This window comes from Acipenser ruthenus, chromosome 1 (assembly GCF_902713425.1).
Source record: "Acipenser ruthenus chromosome 1, fAciRut3.2 maternal haplotype, whole genome shotgun sequence".
Taxonomy (NCBI): Eukaryota; Metazoa; Chordata; class Actinopteri; order Acipenseriformes; family Acipenseridae; genus Acipenser; species Acipenser ruthenus.
In genome coordinates this window covers 58,831,692-58,858,594 of record NC_081189.1, presented here as the reverse complement: position 1 = coordinate 58,858,594, position 26,903 = coordinate 58,831,692, and the positions used below count along the sequence as shown (strand labels likewise).

The following is a 26,903-nucleotide window of genomic DNA, read 5'->3' as shown; positions in this document are numbered from 1 at the left end:
GTAGCAGACATACACAATACTGAACATCAACTTACTACTGAACTTTTCCCAAAACTTTGTTTGGAGGGTATGGCACTTTATGTTGTTATCTGAGTATAATTAACCTTCGCTTTCTTATGCATCATAATAAGGTAGTAATCATAGATTTCATTTATAATTTGAGTAGACCTTGGAACAGAATAAAAAAAAATGAATAGGCATCCTAGGTTGAATGATGTAATATTACTGCATTGTATTACAGTCTTTCAATGATACTTCCTAGAGAGCAGTGGCTTTTGGGGAGGACTGATGTTTTTACCATATTGTGGATGTAATGAACTTGAATGGCTAAAAGCCATTTTTCAGGTAAATTTTATTTAATGTCTAATAAAATAAAATAAATGTCCTTATATGTACTTAATCCATCATAGCTCACTTACCAAGATCAGTCCTCGGCTACCTTTTTTTGTGCTGGTTCCTGCAATTTGTACACTCTTTTAAATGATACAGCTGTGATGTGATACATATATTCTCCACCACTAAATGTCTTCAGGTGGTTCCTAAGTCTTAACCAAACCTGGGCAGACCTGGGCAACTTTTTTTTTGGTTTTGTTTTTCAATATTTTGCATGCCTGAGCAAGTGATTTATGAAACTAATCTTGGTTCAACCTTGCTTCTGAACTTCTGAATCTGTTCGTGTATAAAATTAAAACATCAGGCTTTGTAAATCCTTATGCTTAAATGGAAACACTTTGATCTTCCACAGACTGCACACAATCATTTATTTGATGTGTAAATGAATGGTATTTCTGCATGAATCTCATCATACTACACACCCTGCTAATATCCTGTAATCCCAAGCTTCTTGTCACCTTTCATCACTTGCTTGCTATTGGATATGTCATGTCTCTAATTTTCTATAAAATGCATTGCTTATTAAGCACTACCAGTATTATCGGTGGCATTTTATACTTGTTATCTTAAAAGCAACGATATAGATTGCTGATGCTTCCTGGCACTTAATCACTTCATATGTTCTAGTTCAGCCTCACTGAAATGGTCTAACTGGGAGTATGTTTCTATAGTTCACCTGATTAAAAGGTTTGTAAGAAAAAGTACACTAATATAAAACACTGGGAATTTGTGCCAGTGACTTGCTTAGAAAGCTACCATGTAGGGCAAGTCATTATCCATCCTTGTGCCTCATTGCCCTCTAGCTTTTAAACTGAAAGAAAGACCAAGCATTTCATTCAAAACATTCTATGTAAATTTAAAAAAGAAAAGAAAATATTTGCTATCTAAAAAAAGGAATTTATTTGGAATGTGAGCTTTCATCATGAGTTTCTAAAGTATTAAAAGACTGACAAAAAAAAGTAACATTTTGTATCTATGTACCTTGGAAATATTGTGGGTTACATGAGCCTATTAAATGATTAGGAAATCCGAAACCACTTCCCCAGACTGACAAGCATTCCTAACGTGATTATATCCCGTAATAGACGTCTAGTGTAACAGGTGCCCAGTATTAATGATTCAACACACTGTGAATCATTAATACATTGTGACATTTAACAAGGCTCCCAATGTAATAGCTTTTCGCTCAGGTCAGACAGTCTCAGCCTTTTTGCTAAAGAATTTTTCAATTAGTAGGTACTCCCTATCTTTTTTTTTTAAGTGGTTGTAACTAACAGAATAGTATTATAAGTCTTACCTGTAATGCAGTTTCATTCACTGCATATACACTGAGGTAAAGACATGTGGGCAGCAGTGTGGAGTAGTGGTTAGGGCTCTGGACTCTTGACCTGAGGGTTGTGGGTTCAATCCCAGGTGGAGGACACTGCTGCTGTACCCTTGCGCAAGGTACTTTACCTAGATTGCTCCAGTAAAAACCCAACTGTATAATGGGTAATTGTATGTAAAAATAATGTGATATCTTGTAACAATTGTAAGTCACCCTGGATAAGGGCGTCTGCTAAGAAATAAATAATAATAATAATAATAATAATAATAATAATAATAATAATAATAATAAAGAACGTTCTTAGTTTACTTGCTTTGCTTTCCAAGAAGTCTCTTAGTGTTTTACTTCCTGGGTCATTTCACCCCAGCAGGGTCTTCAGAGTCAAAGCATCTTGCTGGTAGCAAAGCGTGTCAATCATTGGGGAAAGCAGCTGGTTGGTTGACAGGAAGGAAGGCCATAATAGTGTATAATAGACAGCTATTAGTTACTGTGTGGTTGGTTATAACTAGACCATGCATATCTTTACTGTGTTGTGATTGTTCTAAAAAGATGACAACCTTTTTATCCAATTTCATCATACTACTTTACTAAAATGTTAGCTTCTTGGCTTTATTAGTGATACCGTCTCTTGGATTCAGTCTTCTACAAGATTATGCTGTTATGAATTTTTCTGTTCACTTACAGTATTCCACCAACTTGTATAGTGAAGGTGCATCTAATACTCAAGTCACATTGACAGTTAACCTACTCTTGTTGTGATTACATTTGGTGTAGGTATTCCTTTTTGAGGGTAGCAAAATGGTTACATACTGACCATACTGATTGGTTTATGATAACTAAAGTTGCATCCACACTGGACGCAAGCGAATAATTGAGAAGTCACTGCAGTCAAATGGGAGTATCCACACCAGCAGCGAGCGACGTCACTTTGAGAAAATTTAGCGTCGCTAAAATAGAACCTGTTTCTATTTTATTTTTTTCATTGCACAACTGGAATGAAACTGACCTATCGGAAGCAAGGTTAACACCCTTGAACACATCAAACACACGCCTCCTAACATGTTCCTACAACTGTTTAAATAACGTACCTGTAATTTTTCTTTTCATTGTTAACATCCTGACAATTTTTCGCTTATAACTTTAAAGTTGGTTTCAAAGCTCTTTTCAAAATGTCCGCTCTAGTGCACTGGGGTTTGAAATCTGTCCTCTAAATCACTACAGGAAAAGCGAAAAAAAAAAAAAAAAAATGTAGCAAGTTCCATACCACGTCATGGATCGTTATTGTTCTGTTACCTGTTTGACAATGTGGGCAATAATCCTTACACTTTCAGTGCACTACAGCGGACATCTGTAAAGAGCTTTGAAACAGACTTTAAAGTTATAAGTGTAAAAAGTTGTCAGGATGTTAACAATGAAAAGAGAAATGACAGGTACGTTATTTAAGCAGTTGTAGCAACACGTGGGGACGTGCAACGCTAGATTTTTCAGAAAACCACTACTTACTCTTTAATATTAACTGGGTCAGTCAGTGATTTGTGATTCTCTGAAATATATTAAAAAAAAAAAAAAAATCACATCTGTACATAAAAGATCACATGAGTCCCAGAAAGCAGACTCACCAAAATTGTATTTGTAAACAGACTTTTCCAGCTTGGTCTGTTTGTTTTTTACTGTTACTCTATACAGATGTGGTCTTTACAATTAATTACAGTTTAATTGTTATATATACACCACAGACATCAATCAGCTTTCATCTAGATGAAAATGATTCTAACATTACTGTACTAGTGACAAGATAACAGTTTACAAATCCTTTGTATACTAGAAACTTTTGGAAAACTACCTCAATCTAGATAATTCAGTCCAATCCTTGCACAATTTACTGCAGTTCGTGAGCCCTTTTAAAGACATTACATTTTGCTTTGTAGTCTCAGTTTCATATGTGGTTTTCAAAGGTACCAACAGCATGATCATGTCTTATCGTCCTCTTCCAGTTGTATGAAGTATACTGTGTTGTGTGTACTGGGCTATTGCCTTTGCTGTCTTCTAGGATACCCAAAGACAAGATTCTTAAAAAAATAAATAAATCAAGTAAAATACCATACATTAAAGTTCTTATCATGCATTAACTTGGACAATACTGTACAAGGATGGGCACTATTTTCATTCTGTATGAGATGTTTTTTCATTCCTGCATGGTTGTTTTTTGTCTGCTCACATAGTTCCCCAGTCTTTTAATTTTACACTAAATTAACAGGCTTAAAACATGGTGTCCAAATACCCTTCCATCTACAATTTATCAGACTGACATCAAAGCAGTCCAGCCTAGTACATTACAGTAAAGGAAGGTGCCTTTTTTGCGTGAGAGGGTCAAAAATCATTCCAGCATAACGCCTTGCTGTTTTAAGAAACCAACACCTGGTCTTGTTTCTGACGTTTTCATTGTAATCAAATCAAACCGCAAATTGTACCTCCACAGGTCACGCTACCAGTCCTCTGTGGAGCTGTATGTTTTGGCTGTAGTTCAAACCTCCTTCTCACGCTACCTTCTTTCATTCAGCGAACAAAATGTTGGAAACTCATCTGGATTTAATATCCGCTCCTTAGCCGCAGCAGCCTTAAACACCAAGAACGTGGCTTTGTTTTGCTGCTGCATGTGCCAGTCTTTTGGCGGAGGCTGCCTTTGTGGTGAGGAGGAGTTTCCTTTCTCCCAGTTTATACTTTCATCTTTCCATTGCAGTCTTGCTGATGTGCAGGTGCCAGGCTCGAGAGGCAAACTGTAGAATTTTTTTAGTTTTTTTAGTTTAGTTTGTTTTGCCATTTTACCTCTTTGTTGTCTGTTTTAGGAACTTTCAATTAGATTGTGTGTACGGTATGTGTATACAGTTTTTTTTTATTTATTTTTTTACCAACCTATTACTGTAGATAAAACAAATGGTGTAGATAAAGAATCGTAAATCTAGCCTGTGTATTTTTTGTTTCTGACTTTTTCCTGCTTACTAGAAACACGGTACTGTAATTTTCCATTAGGCTCTCCTATCTGTAACACCAGCATAAACACTTTACTGCATCAATCCAACAGCCTCTACAATATGAGGATAATTGCTCCATTTGTATAGTGTTGCATTTTAAGACAGTGGCCCCTGTTCACAAAGCTTTAATTCCCATTTTTTCAACTTCTCTAGTGGCAAGAGAACAGTCTACAAACCAGTCACAAGCTACAGGGGTACATAATAAGAAAATTGTACAATAGTATGTCAAAAATTGCATGTATACAAACTACAGATGAGGCAAACTACAATCCTTAAATCCTAGTACTGGGTTAATAGCAGTGTCTTCCAGTGCACCTAGAGACAGGGCAGTTAATTTGCTACTGTACTAACTGCTAGTAAAAACCAATTTTATGGTTATGATTGAATAATTAGAATATAGTGAAGTTAAGTATTACACTTTGATATAATTTTACTAAAGACAAATACTATAGAAGCACTGGGTCTGAAGCCCACATGATCCACATATGATCCCTTTACAATGAAAAGGTTGAGAACCCCTTATTTAAACCCTTTGAAGTAAAATCCTGAAATCCCTTATAAATAAAACTCAAATAGAGATGTATTTAGACAGATGTTATATGTGCAGTGTTGGGATGGCCCCTTTCTCACTGTGTAAAAGAAAAAGCATGACCATGTTTACAAGATGTGCATTCCTGTCCATTATCGTTTACTCACCTTGATGATAGCTGAGACAAAACAAGCATCAATCAAAACTTTCAATTAACACCAGATATAATAGGTGAAAGACTTTAACTAAGGTACTACATTTTGAGAGAAGCTGAAAAATAATGCGAACCTGGCCCATGTAGGACCCTAAAGGCACATTTTCAAAAATGTTTTTTTTTTTTACTTTACAAAACTAGCTACTTAGAACAAATCCTCTCAGCTATAGATTGTAATACTATTAAGCATATTCCAGTATCTTTTTACCTATTGATCGATGTTCTCCCCAAAAAACATGCAGCAACTTCTTGGTTTTACTTGATGTTTGCCTGTAAATTCACAAGTAAAGTTGAAAAGTATTAACAAGTAATTTAAAATTCAACACGTGGTAGACAGTATAAAAAGCAACTGCGTTAATGTAAGTGTAGTGAAAGAATAGGAAAGCACACTACATCATAGTAAAGTAAAGCACAAGAAAAGCCAATTGAACTATTTTTTTTCTCATTTGAGTTCGCTCTTACTACTGATTTTATTGTTTTTTTAGAACTGCTATTATCTGTAATGTGATACTTTGTAACAACTGCATGTCGCCCTGGATAAGGGCATCTGGTAAGAAATTAATAATAATAATGATAACTGCAAAATGACCTAGGAACGCTGACTCTTAATATGTGCTGCTGTAGAGATCAGAAGAGACATCCAGGTTGTTCAATGTCAAGGGTGACACCAATGTATGTGGTTATGGGATTCAAACCCAACAGCAATCAAGTAGTATGTGCCAGCAGGATGACCGTGCCACGAGATTTGATAAACTACTGCTCACAGTGTGCTAAAAAAAACCCATTAAATAACAGCAAAGAACAAAGTGTACAAACTAGCCAGTCCCATTAGAATCTAAGGTAACACATTACAGTATTGCTTGTGTCATGGTGCTTCACACTCCCAGCCTAGCTACACACTTTCTGTGGTAATAAAATTATTATTAGAGAACATGTCCATAAATTTGACTCAAAATTGAGTAAGGGGCAAGGCCAGAATGAGTGTAATAAATATGTTTTAAAAGAAATTTGAGTTATTCTAGAGTCTCATTTTTAACATGGTAATTATTAACTTTTTAAATGAAAACTTACGTTTTTTTTGTTTTTGTTTTTGTTTTTTAAAAGGATGTTTGTCCTCTAGTGAGCTGACGCTTGACAAGGCGCACATTGCTGTGGATAAGATGTTTGAAATCCTGAGGGGGATAATGAAATCCAGAGCACACATGAAGCAGTTCAGAGCTGTGTACAGTCCAGGGGACAGTGTGCATCAGGCAAGTACATCCTATTCTCTTAACCGCAGCCAGGCAGCTGCTTGGCATCAAAAACACATTTCTGATCAATGGCAGCGTGTAAACTGGAAGAAATGAAAAGGCCTCCATTGTAATATATTTTAAGAATATTTCCTTTCAACCACGTGAAGTTAGGTGTACAGAGTTGTTTTTGCTAGGCAGCGTATGGCAATTCTTTTTTTCTGAGGTTGTATACTGTTGACTTACTGCTGACAGCAAGTAGATAAATCTCTAAACAAAAGCACTGGGACTTCAGCGGTTTTTTTTGTCAAACCAGTGTCTGTAGAGACACGTGTACTTTTATTTTCAATTTCAATAGCTCGGGACAATGTCACTGACAGAGCTGTGAAGCAGCATGACAGCATCCCTCACAGCTATGTTATTGAACCTCAGTCTTGACCTGAACCTGAATTATCTGCCAATTGTGCTGAAATATGCCAAAAGTTGGACCATTGTCTACTGGAGCAACTATTAAATCACCAAGCTCGTTTCACTTGACCTGAGTTTGGTGGATTCAAACCCAGACTTCCAGAGATAAAAAGTCATAGTGGGTTAGTCTGCTTTTATTCAGTGCTCTTGGTAATTCATTCAAATATTGAAAAAGTTAAAAAAAAATAATAATAATAATACAAGTAGTCCACTGGCTGCTCCTTCAAAAAAAGTAGTCTATTTTGAGTCACATTTGATTCTACTCACCAATTTGACTGGGTGACCTACAGGTTGAATTTAAGTTATTTATAGCCTTTTTTGCAGATGCATCACTTTGTAAATGTGTGTGTCAACATGTTCTTTCAGATAATGATGTGCTTTACCTTTTTCTTTAAGTGTGCTTCATAGCACAGATTTAGGTATTACATTCAACTCTGAACTGAAAAACTTTATTCACCCACTATATTAATATCACATCCCCCTGAAACTTGGACACACAAATCAGTCTGTGAACAGTTTAAATCAATGTTCAATGGTCACTAGCGAGGGCTGTGGGAAGAAAGAAACCTTGGGAATTGATAATAGGAGAGATGTGGTTTGTGACTTGGAGATGAGTAAGGAGATTCCCCTTGGCTCGCGGAGAGCCACCCTCAAGGAGGTGAGACCAAACTGATCGGTCTCCAAGGCTGGGAAGGAACCGATACTTCCCACAAGGGGACCCTAGAGGTGAGAAAATGGGAAGACGACAGAGTTAGATAGATTTGGCCAGGGGTACCCCTTGTCTCGCTGAGAACCTTCCTGGAGGAGGACGAAGCCAGCAGCGTGTGGGTTTCAAAGGTCGGGAAGCGCGCTCCACTTACCCCCAGAGGGAGACCGTTGCAGAGGTGGAGAGGCAGAAGAGAGGAGGAAAATGTAGTGGGGGAGGATGGTGGAAAACAAAAACACAAGACAGAGAGCAAGCGCATAGCTTGAGGTTTAAATAGGGGTTTAGCAGATGTTATTGGTAGGAAGGAAATAGGGGGGGGAGGAGCCCTCTCTTTTGCCCCCCGAACAACACCCCAAGGTTACAAAAAAAAGAATAGAACATTAATGCAGTGACTGGTTTCTTTTCAACATGTTTTACCATTTTATAAAGTTAGGGTGACCAGATTTCCAAAGCTCAGAACCAGGACACATAAATTAAATACTTTTAAAACTATACTTTTTTTAAAAAAGCTTCTTATTTGAATATAGTTCTTTTATCACTTACTATTTTCACATTAAACTTACAAATAATAACAACCTCTGACTGTTGCACTGCCACTGCACCTTCCCTTTCTAATTCTTGGCCATGTTTAACTGTATGTTATAACCATATTTACTGCTATGTTTACCCATAATTTCTAACATGTTATATACTTTTTATTTTGTATGGTAACCTGTATGAAATATTATTCTAGAACGATATGTTTATTATTGCTGATTGTTTACCTAATTAACACAAGGAGTACTATCTGTCTCGGTTGCAAAGCAGGACTTTTTTAAGGTTTCGGGGAAAGTGTTGGGACAGTTTATGGGGAAAGGATGTCTGGTCACCCTACATAAAGCCAAAAAGACCTGTTGCACAAAACTAAAGACATTAAATGGAGAAGGAGGGAAATTAACTACACAGCTTTAAAAACATTCTCCGTGTTACAGAAGTGCTGCAGCGCTACAGACCATTGAGTTTCCCCGACTCGCTCGGTTGATCAGCTTACCCTAAATAAAATGTCAAAGAAACTGAAGCAGCAGTCAAATATATTTGCATTTGGATTTGGAAAATCCACATCTGGCCAACTCCATGAAAATGAGAATGTAACTGAGGATGAGGAGGAGTTGTTAACAGGGTATTAGTATTTTAGCCAGCTTGTCTATGACAGTAACTGAAAAATAAAGAAATGTGTTCACTTCCCTGGATTTTTATATAGTTCTTCCCTGGCATTTGATTAATATAGTTCTATTTCCTGGCATTGTATGTATATAGTTCCCTGGCATTTTATGTATATACTTCACTCACTGGCCTTTTATGCACACAGAAAATAGTTCCCTGGCATTTATTGTATATAGTTCCCTTGCATTTATTGTAAATAGTTCCCTGGTATTTAATGCATATAGTTCCCTGGATTTGTATGTAGTTAGTTCCCTGACACATTGATTGTATATAGTTCCCCTCCCACAATTTAGATAATAAAAAACCACCCATTACATGAAAACCAAGCATGCAAAAGCAATGTGTGTGCACAATATACATGTCTCCTCATATTGTCCTCATTTGAAAATGTTGGCCACCATAAAATGGCCACCAGCATACACAGTTTGTCCCACCCTGGTCCAGTTACAGAAATGTAAAGGCTTAGAGTCTCCTTTGTGCATTAAAATCTCAATGTTTTTGGATTTCTCCGACTGAAGCAGTTTCTGGATATTAAACAGATGCTTTATTCTTGCCAATAAGCTACAGTAATGGGCTCTGTTGCGTGACTAGCTTTGACAAGGGTTTAGGAATGTTGCGTTAAGGAAATGTATTCAGGAAACTAATGTCTGTTGTTCTGCAGACTCAAAGTGTAATTGTCTTAGGGGGTATAATCCCTTTTTTATGTAACAATGCAATATTATAATTCTGGTTACTTTTAAATTGTTATTGCTTCCTTCAACTATTTTCACCTATTCATTCTTTAAAACAATACATAGTAACTATGTGTTTGCTTCCATAAAGAATACAGTTATATATTCAGATGACCTTGACTTTTCAACCTGCAATAATATATTGCATTCTGATATACTGGGCCTGGATTTTGAACTGCTTCAAGCAGAATGCCTGGTCAGGTTCATCTTCTCCTTAAAAGTGCAATTCCTCCGGTATGACCATAAAAGAGTAAAATTATCATTGAGCTGGTCTTTATATTGATGGTGTGTAGTTATTGTACTTGGTTGTCTAAGCTTAATATTTTCCTGTGTTTATGTTGCTGTTGACATTAGTTCTGCATACTGTTATGCATTGCATAATTCACAACTTCAAAGCACACAGAATTTCAGTCTACTTCAAACATATGTCGTATTTTTTTCTAAAATTACCATGCCCCAATAGGCCTATTGAAAGATACTGTAATGCCCGACTGTAATGGGTTCGGACAGGTCGGCGGTGAGAATAACCAGGCAGAAATAAATAGATTAATAATTTTAAAAAAAAATCCCTCTTTGACACTTGACACTGCAAGTGCAATGACACTTTTTACAAAAAATTAACAAATGATCGCCTGAGCATTATCAAATCCTTTTTTTCATTGTATGTTCTAAATTACATAAGAACGTAAAATACAAACATATCTTCCTAGTTTTAGCGGCAGCAAAGTCCTTTATCAAATCTGAGTATTCTAAATTATTGGCAACTTCGCTCTCATTTGACAGTATTGACAAATTTGACTTTTTTGAGTCATCGTTGAGCGCAAATATGTCTTGATCAAATTCAGCCTGGAAAAACTGTGCTCACCAGAAGCAACCGTCACTGGATGAAAAACTATGGTTGCTAAGGAATAAAAAATAAAAAAAAACAATGAAAAAAAAATAATAATAATTTAAAACAATTAAATATGTCTAGAATTTAATGTTGCTGATGTTATATGAGGTACCCCAAATTTGCACCGCTGAGCGTTTTGCGCACACGTAACAAACACATTAAATCTCACTGCAGTCTGGTTGAGCGCGGGGCCCTAGGTGGTCGCCTCACTCGCCTTGCCTTCAGGCCGGCCTTGTCTCTCTAGGTTTCACAAAGAAGTTTGTGCCTAAGCGTATCTGAGGCAGGTGCATTTAATAACATTTTATGTTTCACATCAAACAGTTCATCATGTCCTCATTGTCATTTGAAAAAAATGTTCCATGTATGGAAGCCAATGTTCTCAGATTTCTGCCGGAGACTTAAGCATATTTATCAAAATGTGCAAAACTTCCCAGACAAACATGCAGGTACTAAATCATATTATATAAGTAGGACTAATTCAGTAGTGCTCAATAGTGTAATAAATAACTTTAAACAGTGTAGTATTGTTTGCATAACACAAGGGTTTTAGACCTGGAGCATAGACAAACCCAGAAAAGCTGTGTACACATGCTTTTATGTTTATTCGTTGCTGGTTTATTCATAGTTATGTGAGACATAAAGTAAGTAGTTTTGCAGGCCAGGTATATATGATGCTGAAAGCCAGTACATTGATTATTATGTTTCAGTGCATACTTTTCTAGAATTGTATAGGTTGGGTCGCCAACAAACTGTATCTGTGGTTGCTAAGAAGTATCAAAGTGTGCACTCAAAACAACACCTGATGCGGGAGTGAGTTCTAGCTGCTGTTGTTCCTGGGTGGGACAGCATTCCCTTCTAAATGCATTCCAGCAGTTAAAGGAGACAAAGCTGTGAAATCCCAGGTCTAGGTGGGGCAAAGTTTGGGTTTCAGACCCATAAAAAAAAATTTGGCATGGTATGACCTTGATGAGCATGAAAGGATAATCACAGTCTAATCTTTTCAAGCCAAGCCAAACCAATGCAATATTTGTTCAAATAATTGACTAAAATTCCTGTGTAAGCCTCTCAAAGGAATAATAAAAAAAAAAAAAGATTTAAAAGTTAAACATGAAAATAAACTTACAAGCTTTAAGATTCAGATAGACAATATCCGTATGCTTTAGGTTTGTGGTCACTAGCACAATTTATCAGATGCTTGCAAAAAAAGTGGTCAGATTTGAACAGTTGGAGTTGGCTTACAGTCATGAAAAAATAGGCATTTATTTTATCTAAATATATGCAGATTTGAATATGTGAAATAAAAAAGTCATGAAGATACTTAAAGAGTAAGTAGTGGGGTTCCGAACAATATAGAGTTGCACGTCCCCATGTGTTGCTACAACTGTTTAAGTAACGTACCTGTATTTTTTCTTTTCATTGTTAACATCATGACAACGTTTTACACTTTGAACTTTAAAGTCTGTTTCAAAGCTGTTTTCAAAATGGCCTCAAAATGGATTATTGCTCACATTGTCAAACAGGTAACACAGCAATAACGATCCATGATGTGGTACGAAACAGGAAAGCCAGAGCACGAATCACTCTTTCTGCAGGGATTTAGAGGACAGAGCTTAAACCTCATTGCACTAGAGCTTTTAAACAGACTTTAAAGTTAGAAGTGTAAAAAGTTGTTGCACGCTTCTTATTAAGATAAAAGACCTCACTGCGGAGGTGGCATGATCCCGTGCGTACAGACCGGGATGTTGACAGTGTGTGTATATTGTAACAAAAATCCTATGCGCTAGAAGAATGAGCCTTCAGTCGATTCAGGGCCAAACTCGATATTTATTACATTGTAAATGATTATAGACAATCTGCCAATTGTTAACTAACAATTAACAGGTCGCTGTGGGTCACGACCTACGCTGCTAAAACTAATTTTTTTAAGGAATCTCAGGGTGGAACTATTCTGTCTCTGTTTTTTCGCTTGTCTCTGCTTCACAACAACAACAGACACTCTCTGTCACTGGTCTTTAGCCCCAGTTAGTCCCGCCTTGTCCCACTCCATGGCCAGTCACCAGCAGCTCCTGTGGTCCGTGCCTGTCACCCATAGGCTGTTCGACCGATGTGAAACGCAGCACCTCCTACTCCAAGCGTTCCTGCATTTCACAGACCTCACATACGTTACAATATTATCTTTTTTTGTTTTTTATTTGGGGTCCAGGGGCCTGGTTCGTTGTAGCCAAGGTTTGTTATAATGAAGGGTATTATAGCGAGGGTGTACTGTATACTGTGGACAGAGAAAGATCCAATCATATTACTTTGTAAGGCAGATCATACCAGTGATAGGGCAGCAACTGGAAGGTACAGCCAGGTGAGAATTTTTGATGACTGAAGTCTGCATCCTAGAACATTATTATTATTATTATTATTATTATATATTTCTCAGCATAGACCCTTATCCAGGGCAACTTACAATTGTTACAAGATATGAGATACACTGAGAACATGTGGCCAAAGTAGAAACAAACAGTTAACTCCATGAACTCTACAATGAATTAAGAGCTCTAAACATGTTGCATAGCACCTCAGAAATTCCATCCACCAATCAGGAACAAAAGGTAAACAAATGAATGAATAAAAAAATGTAAAATATTTACAATAAAAATAGTCACTGTTTATCAATTTCTTGGTAGTTGACCTTATCTGTTACCATTCCAACACAGTCAATGACCAGACGGTAATGTCCTATAATTAGGATTCTAGTGTTTAAGTAATAAAAAAATCAGTATATGCACATTTAAAACAACAAAAAAGTACTTATTGGTAGGTACCTCCTGCTGGGGGAAACAGTTCAGCTTTGATGCTGTTTTTAAAGACCTAATAACATCTTACAGACTAGTTTACATGATTTGTCATTGTTTAATCCAGCACAGGAGCTGCATGCTTCATATACAGATCCCACATCCTCCGCCATAAAATCTAGTGAATTGTTCTAATAATTCACATCTGGGTGGCATTATACCCAATAATCACTTCATATTGAGAATACCTTAATCCCGTTGCAAGTATGTGGTTAATATAAGTGATGCTATAAGAGGTGTATTGGCTTTTTTTAAAACATCTTAATAAATAACTGCTACTATTTTTCAATACAGTAATTAAGTTGTCAGAAATAATTATCAAAGACCCCAGAAGAGGAATGTATACATTTGCATCGGTATTTCAGTGGAAGACGTTGGCTCACAGTAAAGAGGACTTTCTTTATCCCTGTACCACCAATTCAGTTACTAAACTTTGTGCAAACATGGTATCTCAGGCATACATCTGTGTAAAGCCAGATCTGACCTCGAGAGCTTCCAATCTTAAAGTATTTAAACAACTATTAAGCTTGTTTGGTTTGTAGAATACATAAAAAAAAAAAAAAAAATCAAACATTAGGAAAAGCAGTTTAGGGCAGGAGTTAGGTCCTAAAATGTAGAAGGATCTATCAGTATGTGCTGCTAATGCTTAGTGGATTTATGTCATGGTTTTCATATTTTCCATGATACAGATAGTTATAATCAGGGATCCTATGAATCCGTTTGTAGAGGAATAACACGGAAAAACATGGATTTATGATCTTTTCGGAGATTGTTTTGTTTTACACTTGGGGAGGGGCAAAAAACATGCAAGGCTGTAGATTACACTCGTAGCCAGACCATTACAGAACACATGGGAAGTGCTAAACATAAATAGAATGAAAGAAACTTAAACACGATGAGGCCGACAGCAGGGCCGTCAAATACTGAAACAGACCACTGCGTTTGGATCATTTCAGCGTCTTACAACTGCCAAAGAACAGCATGAAACTGTTGTTTCAGATTTTGTCAAAATGTGTGTAAAAGCCAACATTCCTGCAGTTAGAGATTTTTTGAGCAAGCACATTAAGGGAGGTGGTGCCATTCCAAAGTCAGACCAATTGTAGCTGGAATGCTGCAGCTCTATTTTAACAATAGCCACCCGGATGAGAAAGACTAACTAAGAGTTGAACTAACTGTAAACTATTTGTAATATTTGAAGTAAAAAAAAAAAAAAAAAAGTTTGTTTGTTTTATTGATTAATGGCACTGGTAAGCTTGTAACTTGCTTAGAATTTGAAAGTGTAACCATTTTTATTGTATTTATTATTTAGCAGATGCATTTATCCAAAGCGACTTACACATGTTACACTGTACAAGGCTTAAGTTCAAGAGTAATTAAAGTTATAAACTAAAATACAACATAGAGACACAACAAGTGTAATAAGAACAATAATAAATACTTCCTGTGTTAAATGTTTCCCAATAGTACTGTTTGTGTGTCTTATGTGGCATATTTTACTCGCGGAATAACACAGATTTTTTTTTTTTTTTTTAATCTGAGAATTTCATTTTTTCTATTGCGGAAAACTAGGATCTCTGGTTATAATTTAGTATTGATAGCCAAGTCATGTGTTGCATGTTATTTGCATGTATTTGGATGTATTTTGTTTTCTGTTGGAATAGTGAATCCTATATAAAATTACAGATATCACTGAAAAAGCAAGCATTTTATTACAATAACTGTTTTATTTTTGTTGTAGCTTCTCTTTGTTTTTTATGCAGTAAAACTGATTGTTCTGAAAATGTCTCAAATCCATTGACCTGTGACCACTATTTACTTTTACTTGACTTCTGTTACATGCAGTTTGTTATAATAGCCTGTTTGAAGTGAGAGGCACTGAGTGTACACTAATTTAACAACGCTCTACCCTGGCAATAGAACTGTGACTACAGGGCATTACTGTCTAGTCGGTGGCCACATTAGTAAGGTAAGAGCAATAGGAGTGCTTCAACTTACATGATTATAAAGGCTTGAAAATGTTAAGAGAAAAGGACTGCTGTATTCACCTAAACATCTGGAAAAGAGTTTAACATTTCCAGACAATGATGCTGTGGTAATAATCCATAGATTTGTTTAAAAGTACTTAATTCTGGATGAAGCAGTAGCTCCTTTGTTAGACCTGGATCCAAGTACAGTTCTTACGATGTTTCAGCAGCTGTGAAAGATAAATACATTAAAAATGAACAAGGATGTTTAGTCTGTTATTTTAACTTAAACCAAAAATTCTATGTGAATTTCCAATAGTGGAGGAGAAGATCCTATTGTCTTAACTGCTTATTATTTGAATTCTGTTTTTAATATTTTGCCGAATCTTTGTTTCACTGCTTGCATTGATGTTGTTTTAGGGAACGTATAGGCCATTGCTGAAGCAGGTTGTGGAGGAGATATTTCACCCCGATCGGCCTGACCCTGTGGATATAGAGCACATGTCTGCAGGCCTGACGGATTTACTGAAAACCGGATTCAGCATGTTCATGAAGGTAAGCCCTGAAGCTACTAATTACACTCAACTGCTTTTAGGCTTTGTGTCTTTTGACAGCCTTGGCTTCTCAGTGTTTTCTCTAGGGATATTGGCAACTCATTGACAGCCGTGAAAACATATATTTTAGTTTCCATAGTAGCATATATGTCTGTAACAGCTTTTAAATCTGCCAAATCTTATTTAATCAAGTTTCAGGTCTAGTGCTTGTGATTTATATTAGTTTTATATTTTGTTATTGTTATTTCAGTGTTGTAATTTTTTCCTCACAGATCTCATTAAAAATGGAAAAGGCTTTTGCCAAATGATTTGTCTACTTGAGAAGAAGAAATCTAAGCACAGTTCCTACTAGACAGGTATCCAGTAATAAATAAAAAAAAACAACAACCCTGATAGCAGTCATTAATTGGTTTCCACTGGCACATGCAGCCCTCACTGCCATTTTATTACCATTGACAAAAAAAACACAACAAATTTAAAGCTACTTCCTTTCTAAATACTATATTTTTTTGCCTAAATTCTGCAATCAATGGCAACTCTGCTAGACCTTGATACATGCATGACCACTATCTTTCACTTATCTATGTTTTTTCCTAAGCCACAGAATAGATTAGACTCGCCTTGTTTTACAACCTGTGAATTAGCTGTATAATAAAGTACTCTACAAAGAAATTTTTATGGGGCAAAGCGGCTTTCTTGCTTGCAATCACCTCCGCAAAGCAGGTGAGTGAGATGCAGGCATTCTCAGTTGCAAAAGCCTGCTTAATTTTTACAGAGGCCAGGACAAAGGTTAGGCTCCGTACCAATCCTGCCTTTTAGGCGAAGACGATCTCGGCATTCCATGTCAAAAAGTCTGTAGAATTGGAGGCTTTCCATCCACCTCCTTTCCAGTCTGACAGACACCGACAGCTCCATACACTGCCCAGTGCGGGCCCTGGAGTACTATGCTGACAGGATGAAAAGTTGGAGGCAGTCTGAGGAATTCTTTGTCTGCTATGGGGCAAAGTCCCATGGTCAAGCCCTGTCTAAGCAGCAGCTGTCCAAATGGATAACAGACAGAGTCAGGACAGCCTATAAGCTGGTCAACTTGCCCCCTCCAGAAAAACTCACTACCCATTCCACCAGGGACATGGCAACTTTGTGGGCTTTGTTCCAAGGTGCATCTGTCAAGGACATATGCAATGCAGCAGTGTGGGCTACTCCCCATACCGTCACTAGGTTCTACAGGCTGAATGACGTGGATCCTCAAAACCCTGGGTTTGGAACTAGTGTCAAGGATGGCTTCCCAGTTGACCCTTACAACACAGGCATAGAGGTGTTTCTCCCTCAATTTTTTCGCCCTAGCTACTGTTACTGGGGTTCCATACAGTAACACACAAGGCAGCCTCTCGGCTTAGCCTTGCAGCATTCCAGTTGTTCCGCAATATTGCCCTTGCGATGGCTTGGGTACACTCACCCATACAGTAATGGTTACATTTCGTACTTGAAAGGGAATGTTAGGCTATTATCATAGCCCTGGTTCCCTGAAATAGAAATGTAACCATTAACCTTCAAGGTTGCTACGTCCATGATTGCAGCATGCTTGAAGGAAAAATGACGCTGAGATCTGTGAGCGCAGTCCTCTTGTACAATTTGTATCCATAGAGGTTTGGCATCCTCTGGTTGCTGTATAGAGAATAATGTACTACATTCAGCAATAATGACAGTATTGTAGGTGTTTTGGTCAAGAAGAGTTATTTCTGAAATGTCTTGTTTATATTCTATCCCAGAAAATGAGCCTTTTGTATACAAGCTGTTTGTTTGCTCTTTTGACTGTAGGATGTTTAGAAATGAGAGATCAGGCAGACAAGTAAATTAATCATTTTACCAGTAATGCAATGTGGCAGCTTTGTTTGCTCAAAAACCATAGCACAAAGCATAGGCATGCGTGACCACAGAGACTGAACTGTAATGAACACCAAATCACTAAACCCGCCTAAGATGTATGGGCTTATGTGGTGTAACACCATCAGAGAAGTTATCTGTAAAGTGATGACCTATAAGCCATTCTCTGTCTGTGTCAACTTAAGATCCTGATGGTCATATCGATAAAGCATTATTATACCAGTGTTGTTGAACTGTGCATTTTCAGGTATGCTAATACACTATTCATATAGTCAGGGAATTTCCACAGTATTGTACTTTTTGTTCAGAGAACTGGGGCAAATCATATCTTCCCCAGGCTTGCCTATTAAACACACTGTTGCAACAATCTGGATCACAGTGTGATTTTTTTGTTAGGCATTGAAATAATCTGTCCTGTAGGTTTCACAAAGAAGTATGTGCCTAAGGGTACTCTGTGGCTTAGGGGGAAAAAGAATGCAGTTAAGCCAGTGGAAAACATTTGTTTCTAAGTGTATTCAGTTTAAAGAAAAAAATAGATAAAATGCTTCCTTTAGGTTTGTCAATGATCTAGCATGTTTTAATTTGAGTGTAATGTTGTTAAAGCTGGGTACACACTAGGCAGAGTTAAATGTGCAGCATCCTGCTTCAAAGAGACTGCAGACAGAATGCAGACTTTTCATGTTCCTACATGTGCTCTGAATGGAGATCCAGCTGCAAGGCTGTATCAAGATCAGTACATTAACAAAGAGCACATGGCTCACAGACAATAGGCTGTATATTAATTATAAAAAATAGTATAAAGAGCATTATGCTTAATGTGTTAAACCCACTCTTACATCGATCTCTTTACGCTATAAAGAGAACCAGAATGGTACTTGATTGTTTAGCGTTCATCCACTGTCTGTTTTGTTTGTCTATTAATTTTGGCCTCAAGTGCCGTGTGCTGTTTTTGTTTAAATCATTTATTTGTTTCATTCAATTAAACGCACTGAGCGCCGCAGCGTCTCAGTTTCACCTGCCAGTGCTGTCTGTCTGTGTTCCTTTCTGGCCTGACGTCACCCCTACAGCCAGCCTGTTCACAGGTGGTGTTAGAAGTGGGATAACAGCGCCTCCAAGACTCAAGGGAAAAAAAAAATGGAGAGACGGCTGCAGTGAGCTGGAGGACCTCCTCGGGGGGCCTCGAGGACCAAGGCTGGTGCCTATCCTGCGGGGTGTGTACTAACACATGGTGGCGATCTGCCCCTTCCAAGACGAGGAGGAGGAACCAGCTCAGGAAAGGAAGGTGGGCTGAAGGAATCAGCCTGGGAGCTGTCAGCAGGGCTGTCAGCTGGTCAGATGCCTGGTTTGCCTTGAATGGAGGAGCCAGCCGGTGCATGGTCAACCTGGCCGTGGCTAGTGTTGGGTTGGGAGGAGGACCTCTCACCATGGCTGCCACCCATGGGCCAATTGCTGCCCCTGTTCCTGGGCCGAGACTGTGACCGGGACTTTGGGACTAAGGGGGGAAGTGGCTATTGAGGCCATGTGTGCTGCACACAAGGGGGGAGGTATGTGGCAATGTGCCCCGCCCATGTGTGTGTTATGTGTTTTGTGTTGCGTGTGGTGTGTTAATGTTGGTGTGTAGGTATTGGTGCACGGGATATAAATGGTTCTGTGTAGCACGAGTGATTTAAAATATATAGTTGTATTTAGGCACGGGGATTGCAAAATCACTTCACATGCAGATAAAGTATGTGAGCACGGGATTGCACAAATTAGTTCACATGCTGGGATTCAAGTGAACAATTAATTGGTAATTGAATCCCGGCACAACAGTATATATATAGATGCACGTTTTACTCACTCGGGGTTGTTCGATGAGTGGAGAACGGGTGTGGAGAGAAGGAGAAATTAAATGTAAGAAATAATTGGGGCTCCCGAGTGGCGCATCCAGTAAAGGCGCTCCACATGGAGTGCAGGATGTGACCTATAGTCTGGACGTTGCGTGTTCGAGTCCAGGCTATTCCTTTGCCAACCGAGGACGGGAGCTTCCAGGGGGCGGCGCTCAATTGGCCACGCATTGGCCCAGGGGGAGGGAGGGTTAGGTCGACCAGGGTGTCCTCGGCTCACCGTGCACCAGCGACCCCTGTAGTCTGGCCGGGCGCCTGCGGGCTTGCCTGTAAGCTGCCTGAGAGCTGCATTGTCCTCCAACACTGTAGCTCTTGGGTGGCTGCATGGTGAGTCTGCAGTGTTAAAAAAAGCGGTCGGCTGATGGCACACGTTTCGGAGGACAGCGTGTGTTTGTCTTCGCCCTCCCGAGTCAGCGCAGGGGTGGTAGCGGTGAGCTGAGCCTATAAATAATTGGCCATTTCAAATTGGGGAGAAAATAAGTCGCCCTGGATAAGGGCATCTGCTAAGAAATAAATAATAATAATAATAATAATAATAATATCTAGATTATATATGATCTGTTAACAATTGTTGCTTCCAATTGTTTTCTGACATTATTGTAGCAGCAGTCCCGTTTTTAGTTCGCTCAGCGTTTTGTCATTTTAGCCGAATTATATTCTGGTAAAACAGTTAATGTTTTCTTGGACGAAAAAACTAAATAATAGGATGTGCTCCTAATTTTTTGTTGTAATTACTTGGTCTGTGATTAGTGTAGGAACACATTGTTTAAAAGGTTTCAGAGCCCTCTAAGCTAAATAGCATTTGTCTTAGAAGTAAAAACTAACTGAAGCGCTTCATCTTCCATTTCTGCTCAAATACTTCTCAGGTCAAGTGGAACTTCAACATTGCTGTGCTGTGGAGTGTAAATTCGCCTTATACTGCTTTTTTTTTTTTTAATTTGTACAAAATTTCACCTCACCCCAAAAACGTTTTTGTGCTGTTTTATGGTTCTGTTGTTTTCCCATTTCGGAGAGACCCACCTCCTTGTTGGGTTACCTGAGCGAATCCTTTGTGCGTTTCTGATTTACATCCGAACAATAAAATTCCAGCCATCAAAGTGCAACTTGAAATAACACTTTCAAGAGAATGCAGAAATCAGGAGTAGCCTGTCATTCAAATACTACCACCTTATCAGGTTATCTTTTTTTCTAAAATGAAAATTGGTGAAATTGGTAGTAATAAAATAAGTTCATATATTGTTTAATTAGAGGCTCGTTTTCAAGAACTGTGGTCCTGACCTTTATTTTAAGGGATGTTTTTTTTTTGTTTATTAACTGTTAACAAACAGCTAATAAACATGTTAATGTACTTTATTTATTTTCTGTTATCTGTTTGTTAATAATATATAATAGGCCAGCTAAAACTGCAAACACCAGAGCCCTATGGATGATCAGTACCCAGTAGTTCATATACTTGAAATCAGTTCAGATTGTTACTGTTAGCCCCTAACCCTAACCCTTAGCTAAAAATTAACAATGTTTGTTAACAGTTAATAAACTAAAAAAATGGACCTTAAAATAAAGTGTGACCGATAAATATAATATATTTATTTTTATATAGCACCTTTCATAGTGGACCACCATCACGAAGCGCTTTACAGAGGTAGGCTGTGAACTGTGCATTATATGCAGAATCACTTACAATAGGACATTGATTTAACATCTCATCCACAGGATGGAGCACACGGAGGGTAAGTGACTTAATAATAATAATAATAATAATAATAATAATAATAACTACATACATACATACATACATACATAATACTTTTTTTTTTTTTTGCTGCAACAATATGCAGAATTTTTTTTTTAAGAGTTGGTTGGTTGGTTTTTTAATAATTCAAACATGTGCTTACAAGTCTTTCTATTATTAGAGTAATGTTACTGGAACATCAAAAAACGAATGAATGAATAAATAGCCTATGCAACATGCCTGAATAATAATTCAGGATGGCCAGGCTTCTGGTTTGGAACAGGGCTATTAACGTTGGAGTAGTTATTTTACAAGTGTTACATGGTGTCTAATACAAATATTAAACATGTCTAAAACCGATAAGCCATTGAGTTCATTCATTCCAGATGACACTGCTGCACATGATGCCAGGCAGACCATATCCTATCAACCTGAGCAGCTACTGTCTGTAACTTAGCTTGGGGGAACTCTTGAGTGAGAATGATAGGTGCATCTGCTGAATGTTATCATGGTGCCCCTGCTCCTAGTGGACTGGAAAGAATAAAGATGCTAATTCTGGGACTACAACCAAAAACATAAACATACCACCAAGCTCTGGGCTAGATCAGAGTTATGAAGCAGTTCATACTGACAAAAAAGTACTGAAAGTTATCTCAAGTGATCCAGGAAGATAGGAAACAAAACATCAAGATCCAATTGATATTTCAGTTTGATGGAGTTTTACTGTTTCAAATAAGTTTCATTATTTGTTTTAGAAGCTACTTCCAGGAATGACGTGCATTTGTTAAATCACTACTACATTTACAGTGGTTTGCAAAAGTATTCACCCCCTATCAATAATGTCACATTTTGTTGAATTACAAATAATGTATGCACAGTTTTTCAAACAAACCTTTTTTTATTCAAAGCTGTAGTGGTTAAATAGAACACTGTTATATGAGGAGGAGGTTAAATGTCAGCAAAACTTGCAAAGAAAATGTACAAAATGAAATTTACTGGTTGCATAAGTATTCAGCCCCTTAAGTCAGTACTTGGTAGAAGCACCTTTTGCAGCAGTTTTTGTCTTTTTGGACAGGTCTCTACTAGCTTTGCACAGTAGGATGGTGACATTTTTGCCTATTCTTCATGGGAAAATTGCTCCAATTCTGATAAGTTTGTTGGGGATCGTCGATGGACCGCAATCTTCAAGTCTCGCCATAAATTTTCAAATGGATTCAAGTCAGGACTTTGACTGGGCCACTCAAGAACATTAATTTTCTTCTTGTTCAACCACTCCAGTGTGGCTTTGGCTTTGTGCTTTGGGTCATTGTCCTGCTGAAATGTGAATTTCCTCCCCAGTTTCAGAGTCTTGGCTGACTCAAACAGGTTTTTCTCAAGGATTCACCTGTACTTTGCATCATCCATTCACCCCTCTATCCTAACAAGCCTCCCAGTCCCTGCTGAAGAGAAGCATCCCCATAACATGATGCTGCCACCACCATGCTTGACAGTTGGGATGGTGTTGACTGGGTGATGTGTTGTATTGGGCTTGCACCAGACATAACGCTTGGAAGTTCAATTTTTGTCTCGTCTGACCACAAAACCTTTTTCCACATGTCTGCAGTATCATCTACATGCTTTTTCGCAAACTCTATACCTGCTTTAAGATGAGGCTTTTTGAGTAATGGTTATTTTTTACCACCCATCCATACAGGCCCGCTTTGTATAGGGACCAGCTTATTGTTGGTGTGATAGACTTCACTGTTCTGAGAGGGATAATCAGCGCCTTTGAAATTTTCTTGTACCCTTCTCCTGCTCTGTGCCTCTCTACCGCTTTATCCCTGACTTGTTTCGAAAGCACCTTGGTCTTCATGGTTGCTTTATTGGATCACTATGTGAGTTGCAGCTTGAAAGTCTTTATATACCTGAGGGAAATTATCTACAAGTTAAACCACTTTGAGTACACACAGGCTGAAACCATTTCACTAATTTTGTGTCCTTTCAAACAAATCGTTTGCACCTGAGCTGATTTAGGGCTGCAGTAGCAAAGGGGTTGAATACTTATGCAACTGAGATTAATGTTTTTCTCTTTAAATTTGACGACTTTATATTCTATATGCATTTTTTAACTTTATCAATGTGGAGTAGTTTGTGTAGATTCTACATGTAAAGTCTAATTTGAAAGCGTTGTGGAGTACGCTCAGGTGCCAACAAAATGTGAAAACTTTGCAAGAGGGTGAATACTTCTGCAAACCACTGTAAGATGAATTTGCCAATACTTATTGGAACCATTTTTTAGAGTAACACATTACTTCCTCCCAAGAGGTTTTAAAATTACATAAATCAATTAATTCCCCTGAAATCATTGTTTGCAAATTAAAATACACTACAATGATCAGGATTTTGTTCTGTATTGTGAAATTATTTTTGGAGCGGAAGCTCTTTTAGGTAATATAGGATGGCATGTCATTGAACCACAGGGATTAGATTTGTAACTACTTAATAACCTTTTGCAAAAAAAGACTTCAAACAGATAAAGTCCTCACCCGGCAGGATCATCACAACTGATGACGCAAATGCTGCTTTGGGATCAAAAGAAAATTAAGTGATGGGAATTACTTTTGGTTCATGAGTGGCAATTCTTTTTGTTAAGCAGGGTTGGACTTACAAGTACACTTAGTATGTAAGTGTTTATTGGCACTGCATCAGAAGCATCATCAGGGGCTTCCTTTGTAGCACATTTCAAAGCATGCAATCTGGGGTCTGTCTTTTTTTTAAATTAATAATCAGTTTAAAATTATTCAAATAAAACAGCTGCATCTCATATATATATATATATATATATATATATATATATATACAGGTGGTGGACAAAAAAATGGAAACACCAATGTAAAGTCACTTAATAGGGCGTTGGGCCACTATGGTATCCCGCTCTGTGGAGTTCTCGGCAGACCGTTTTTGATGAAACTGGCTGCTCGCGCCCCAGGTTGAAATTTGCAGTCAATTGGTCTGTAGTTGCTCGCCTGTTTTGCCTTGCACTTCAAATTAATGCACGGATATCACGATCCTGGTCCGCCCACTGTTGCCCTTTGCTGATGATGTCTTTCCCTCGGAGTTCCATGCCGCCATCACCTTAGACACTGTTGCTCGTGAAACATCAGCAAGTTGAGCTGTCTTGGTCACTGAAGCTCCTGACAAACGTGCCCCAACAATCACCCCTCTTTCAAAGTCACTGAGGTCTCCTCTTGCAGCCATGCTAGTCATAATTATTGGCAACCAGGCCTGTCCATCATTTTTATACATGACCCTAAGCATGCTGGGATGTTATTTGCTTAATTTACGCATGAGCCACACCTGTGTGGAAGCCTTTGCTTTCAATATACTTGGTGTCCCTCATTTACCCAGGTTTGTCCACTACATTATATATATTAGCAGTGCAATCGGCACCCTAATTTTGTATTTGATTGTCGTATAGACATTTATCAACGATAATGCATTGATGTTTTATTTTTAAAAATAAACAAACGTTATTTACTCTTTTTAACAGAACTAATAGTTATTAAAAAGGCATGACTTGGATTCAAATTAGACACTTCCAATTATTTAAAAAAGAAATACAAAGGACTTACATTTAACAACTGAAAAAAATATGTGTGCGTCCGCATCAGATTAACATTGTAATAATAATAAAAAATACTATATTTTAACAGAAGTAATTTCTGAACTGTGGTTGTTCAATACTGTTTACATTTGATGTACAAAAGCAAAGCATTTGAATTAATCTCACAAACCCGGACTAATGTAACTATCGTACTAAATTCAGCTTCTTCTATAATATTGCCATATAAACCAAACACAACATGCTTTGAAATGAAGGGTAATTGGTAGATTTAATAGATTAAAAAAAACCTGTTGCCTTAATTTTTAAATTAAAAAAAAAACGTGGCCTACTTTTAATTTATCTTATCCAACACGTAATGTAGGCTTGACGTGTATCGTAGCATCCCGCTAAACTACTGTACTAGCACTAGAAGCAGCGCACTCAAGGTTTTAATGCAAACCGACAACAGGAGACTTAAAACTGGGTACTAATTCGATGCATCAATTCACCAAAATGTAATCGAAGCTCGGTAAAATTTAAGGACAGATTATGCATCAATTTAATTGTTGCACCCCTAATATATTCCTGTCACTAAACAGCTTCCATCCACACACACACACACATACAGATGCACACTTGGAAGATGTGTCATATAACAGTTTGCAACAAGTTGCGTATACACACAAACACCCATACACACACATAGAAACATGCACTTACACTCGTTCATACACATGACACCAGAGCCACCGCATAAAGAAGAGAGACTTGAATGTTTTGCTCACAGCTGGATGTTTGACCTCAAACTGGAAATCATATGGCCAGCATGTTATAGCTGTGGACATGAGCCATGAGCGCCTTGCTGTGAGTGCCAGCCCAGACACAGGCTCATTGTGTGAGCCTGATTAATGAATGTTCAATTCAAGAGCCGCAGTCTTGCCCAGCTGTAACATTAGATAGAGAAACAACAGTGCTGGAAATGTGATGTGATGTTCAAAGGAAAGGCCTAATTAAGCAGATTCTGGAGAAAGAAACGGATAATATTTCTAGCACAAAACCTTGAGTGCTATTCACACAGAAAAATTTAAAGCATTGTATTTTTTAAAACTTGAAATTACTAGGAATCATTTAAATCATTTGATAAGAATGTGCACACTAAAGTATATCTTAGATAAATATTTGTATTAATCTGAACCTGCATGTACTGTAGGGCCTTCAGATTTTAAGTTTGAAATTGGTGAGTGTGACAGGGATGGCTGTAGTGGCGACATCAGGCCAGCAGCAGGAACAAAAACAAAGAAGCAACTACTGCGGTGCAAAGGCACTGCAGTGCCGTTTATTTAAACAAAAAGAAAAGAAAATATTTTAACAAAAACACACTGCTCTCAGAGCGAAAATAAAAGTTTAAACAAAGCACAAATCATGAACACTAAACTTACTACAGGTCAGGCTGGGCAATTGCCTTCACTGTTCCTATAGGGTTTTTAAGTTTCGTTTTGATCTCTCTCACTCTCGTTCACTCCTCCAAAACACCCACTCCGAGTGTAGAGAGCTCCAGGCTTATATACAGGCATGAGGTTTTTAATGTGGATGGGGCTTCCCATCCACGCTGCGAAACAGTACGAAACAATAACAAAACACGGCTCTGTCGTCATATTTATAAATAAATAAACCATAACAATAACGACAATAATAATAATAATACAACAAAACAAATACAAAATAATAAATTG

General features: G+C 37.8%; 1 protein-coding gene across 2 annotated transcripts in view; it reads left to right on the top strand.

Moving 5' to 3' along the window:
- Window positions 1-26,903, top strand: part of LOC117420925 (sec1 family domain-containing protein 2-like) — a 207,479-nt gene that overhangs the window by 168,598 nt on the left and 11,978 nt on the right. Inside the window, exons 6-8 of one of the 2 annotated variants that reach the window (XM_059026650.1) lie at window positions 6,600-6,745; window positions 15,952-16,086; window positions 16,358-16,486. In XM_059026650.1, the coding sequence (XP_058882633.1) occupies window positions 6,600-6,745; window positions 15,952-16,086; window positions 16,358-16,393 (317 nt within the window). In that variant the 3' untranslated portion in view covers window positions 16,394-16,486. Of the gene's footprint in view, window positions 1-6,599; window positions 6,746-15,951; window positions 16,087-16,357; window positions 16,487-26,903 lie in introns of those variants that run through there. The other variant, XM_034034686.3, reaches the window with a different exon arrangement.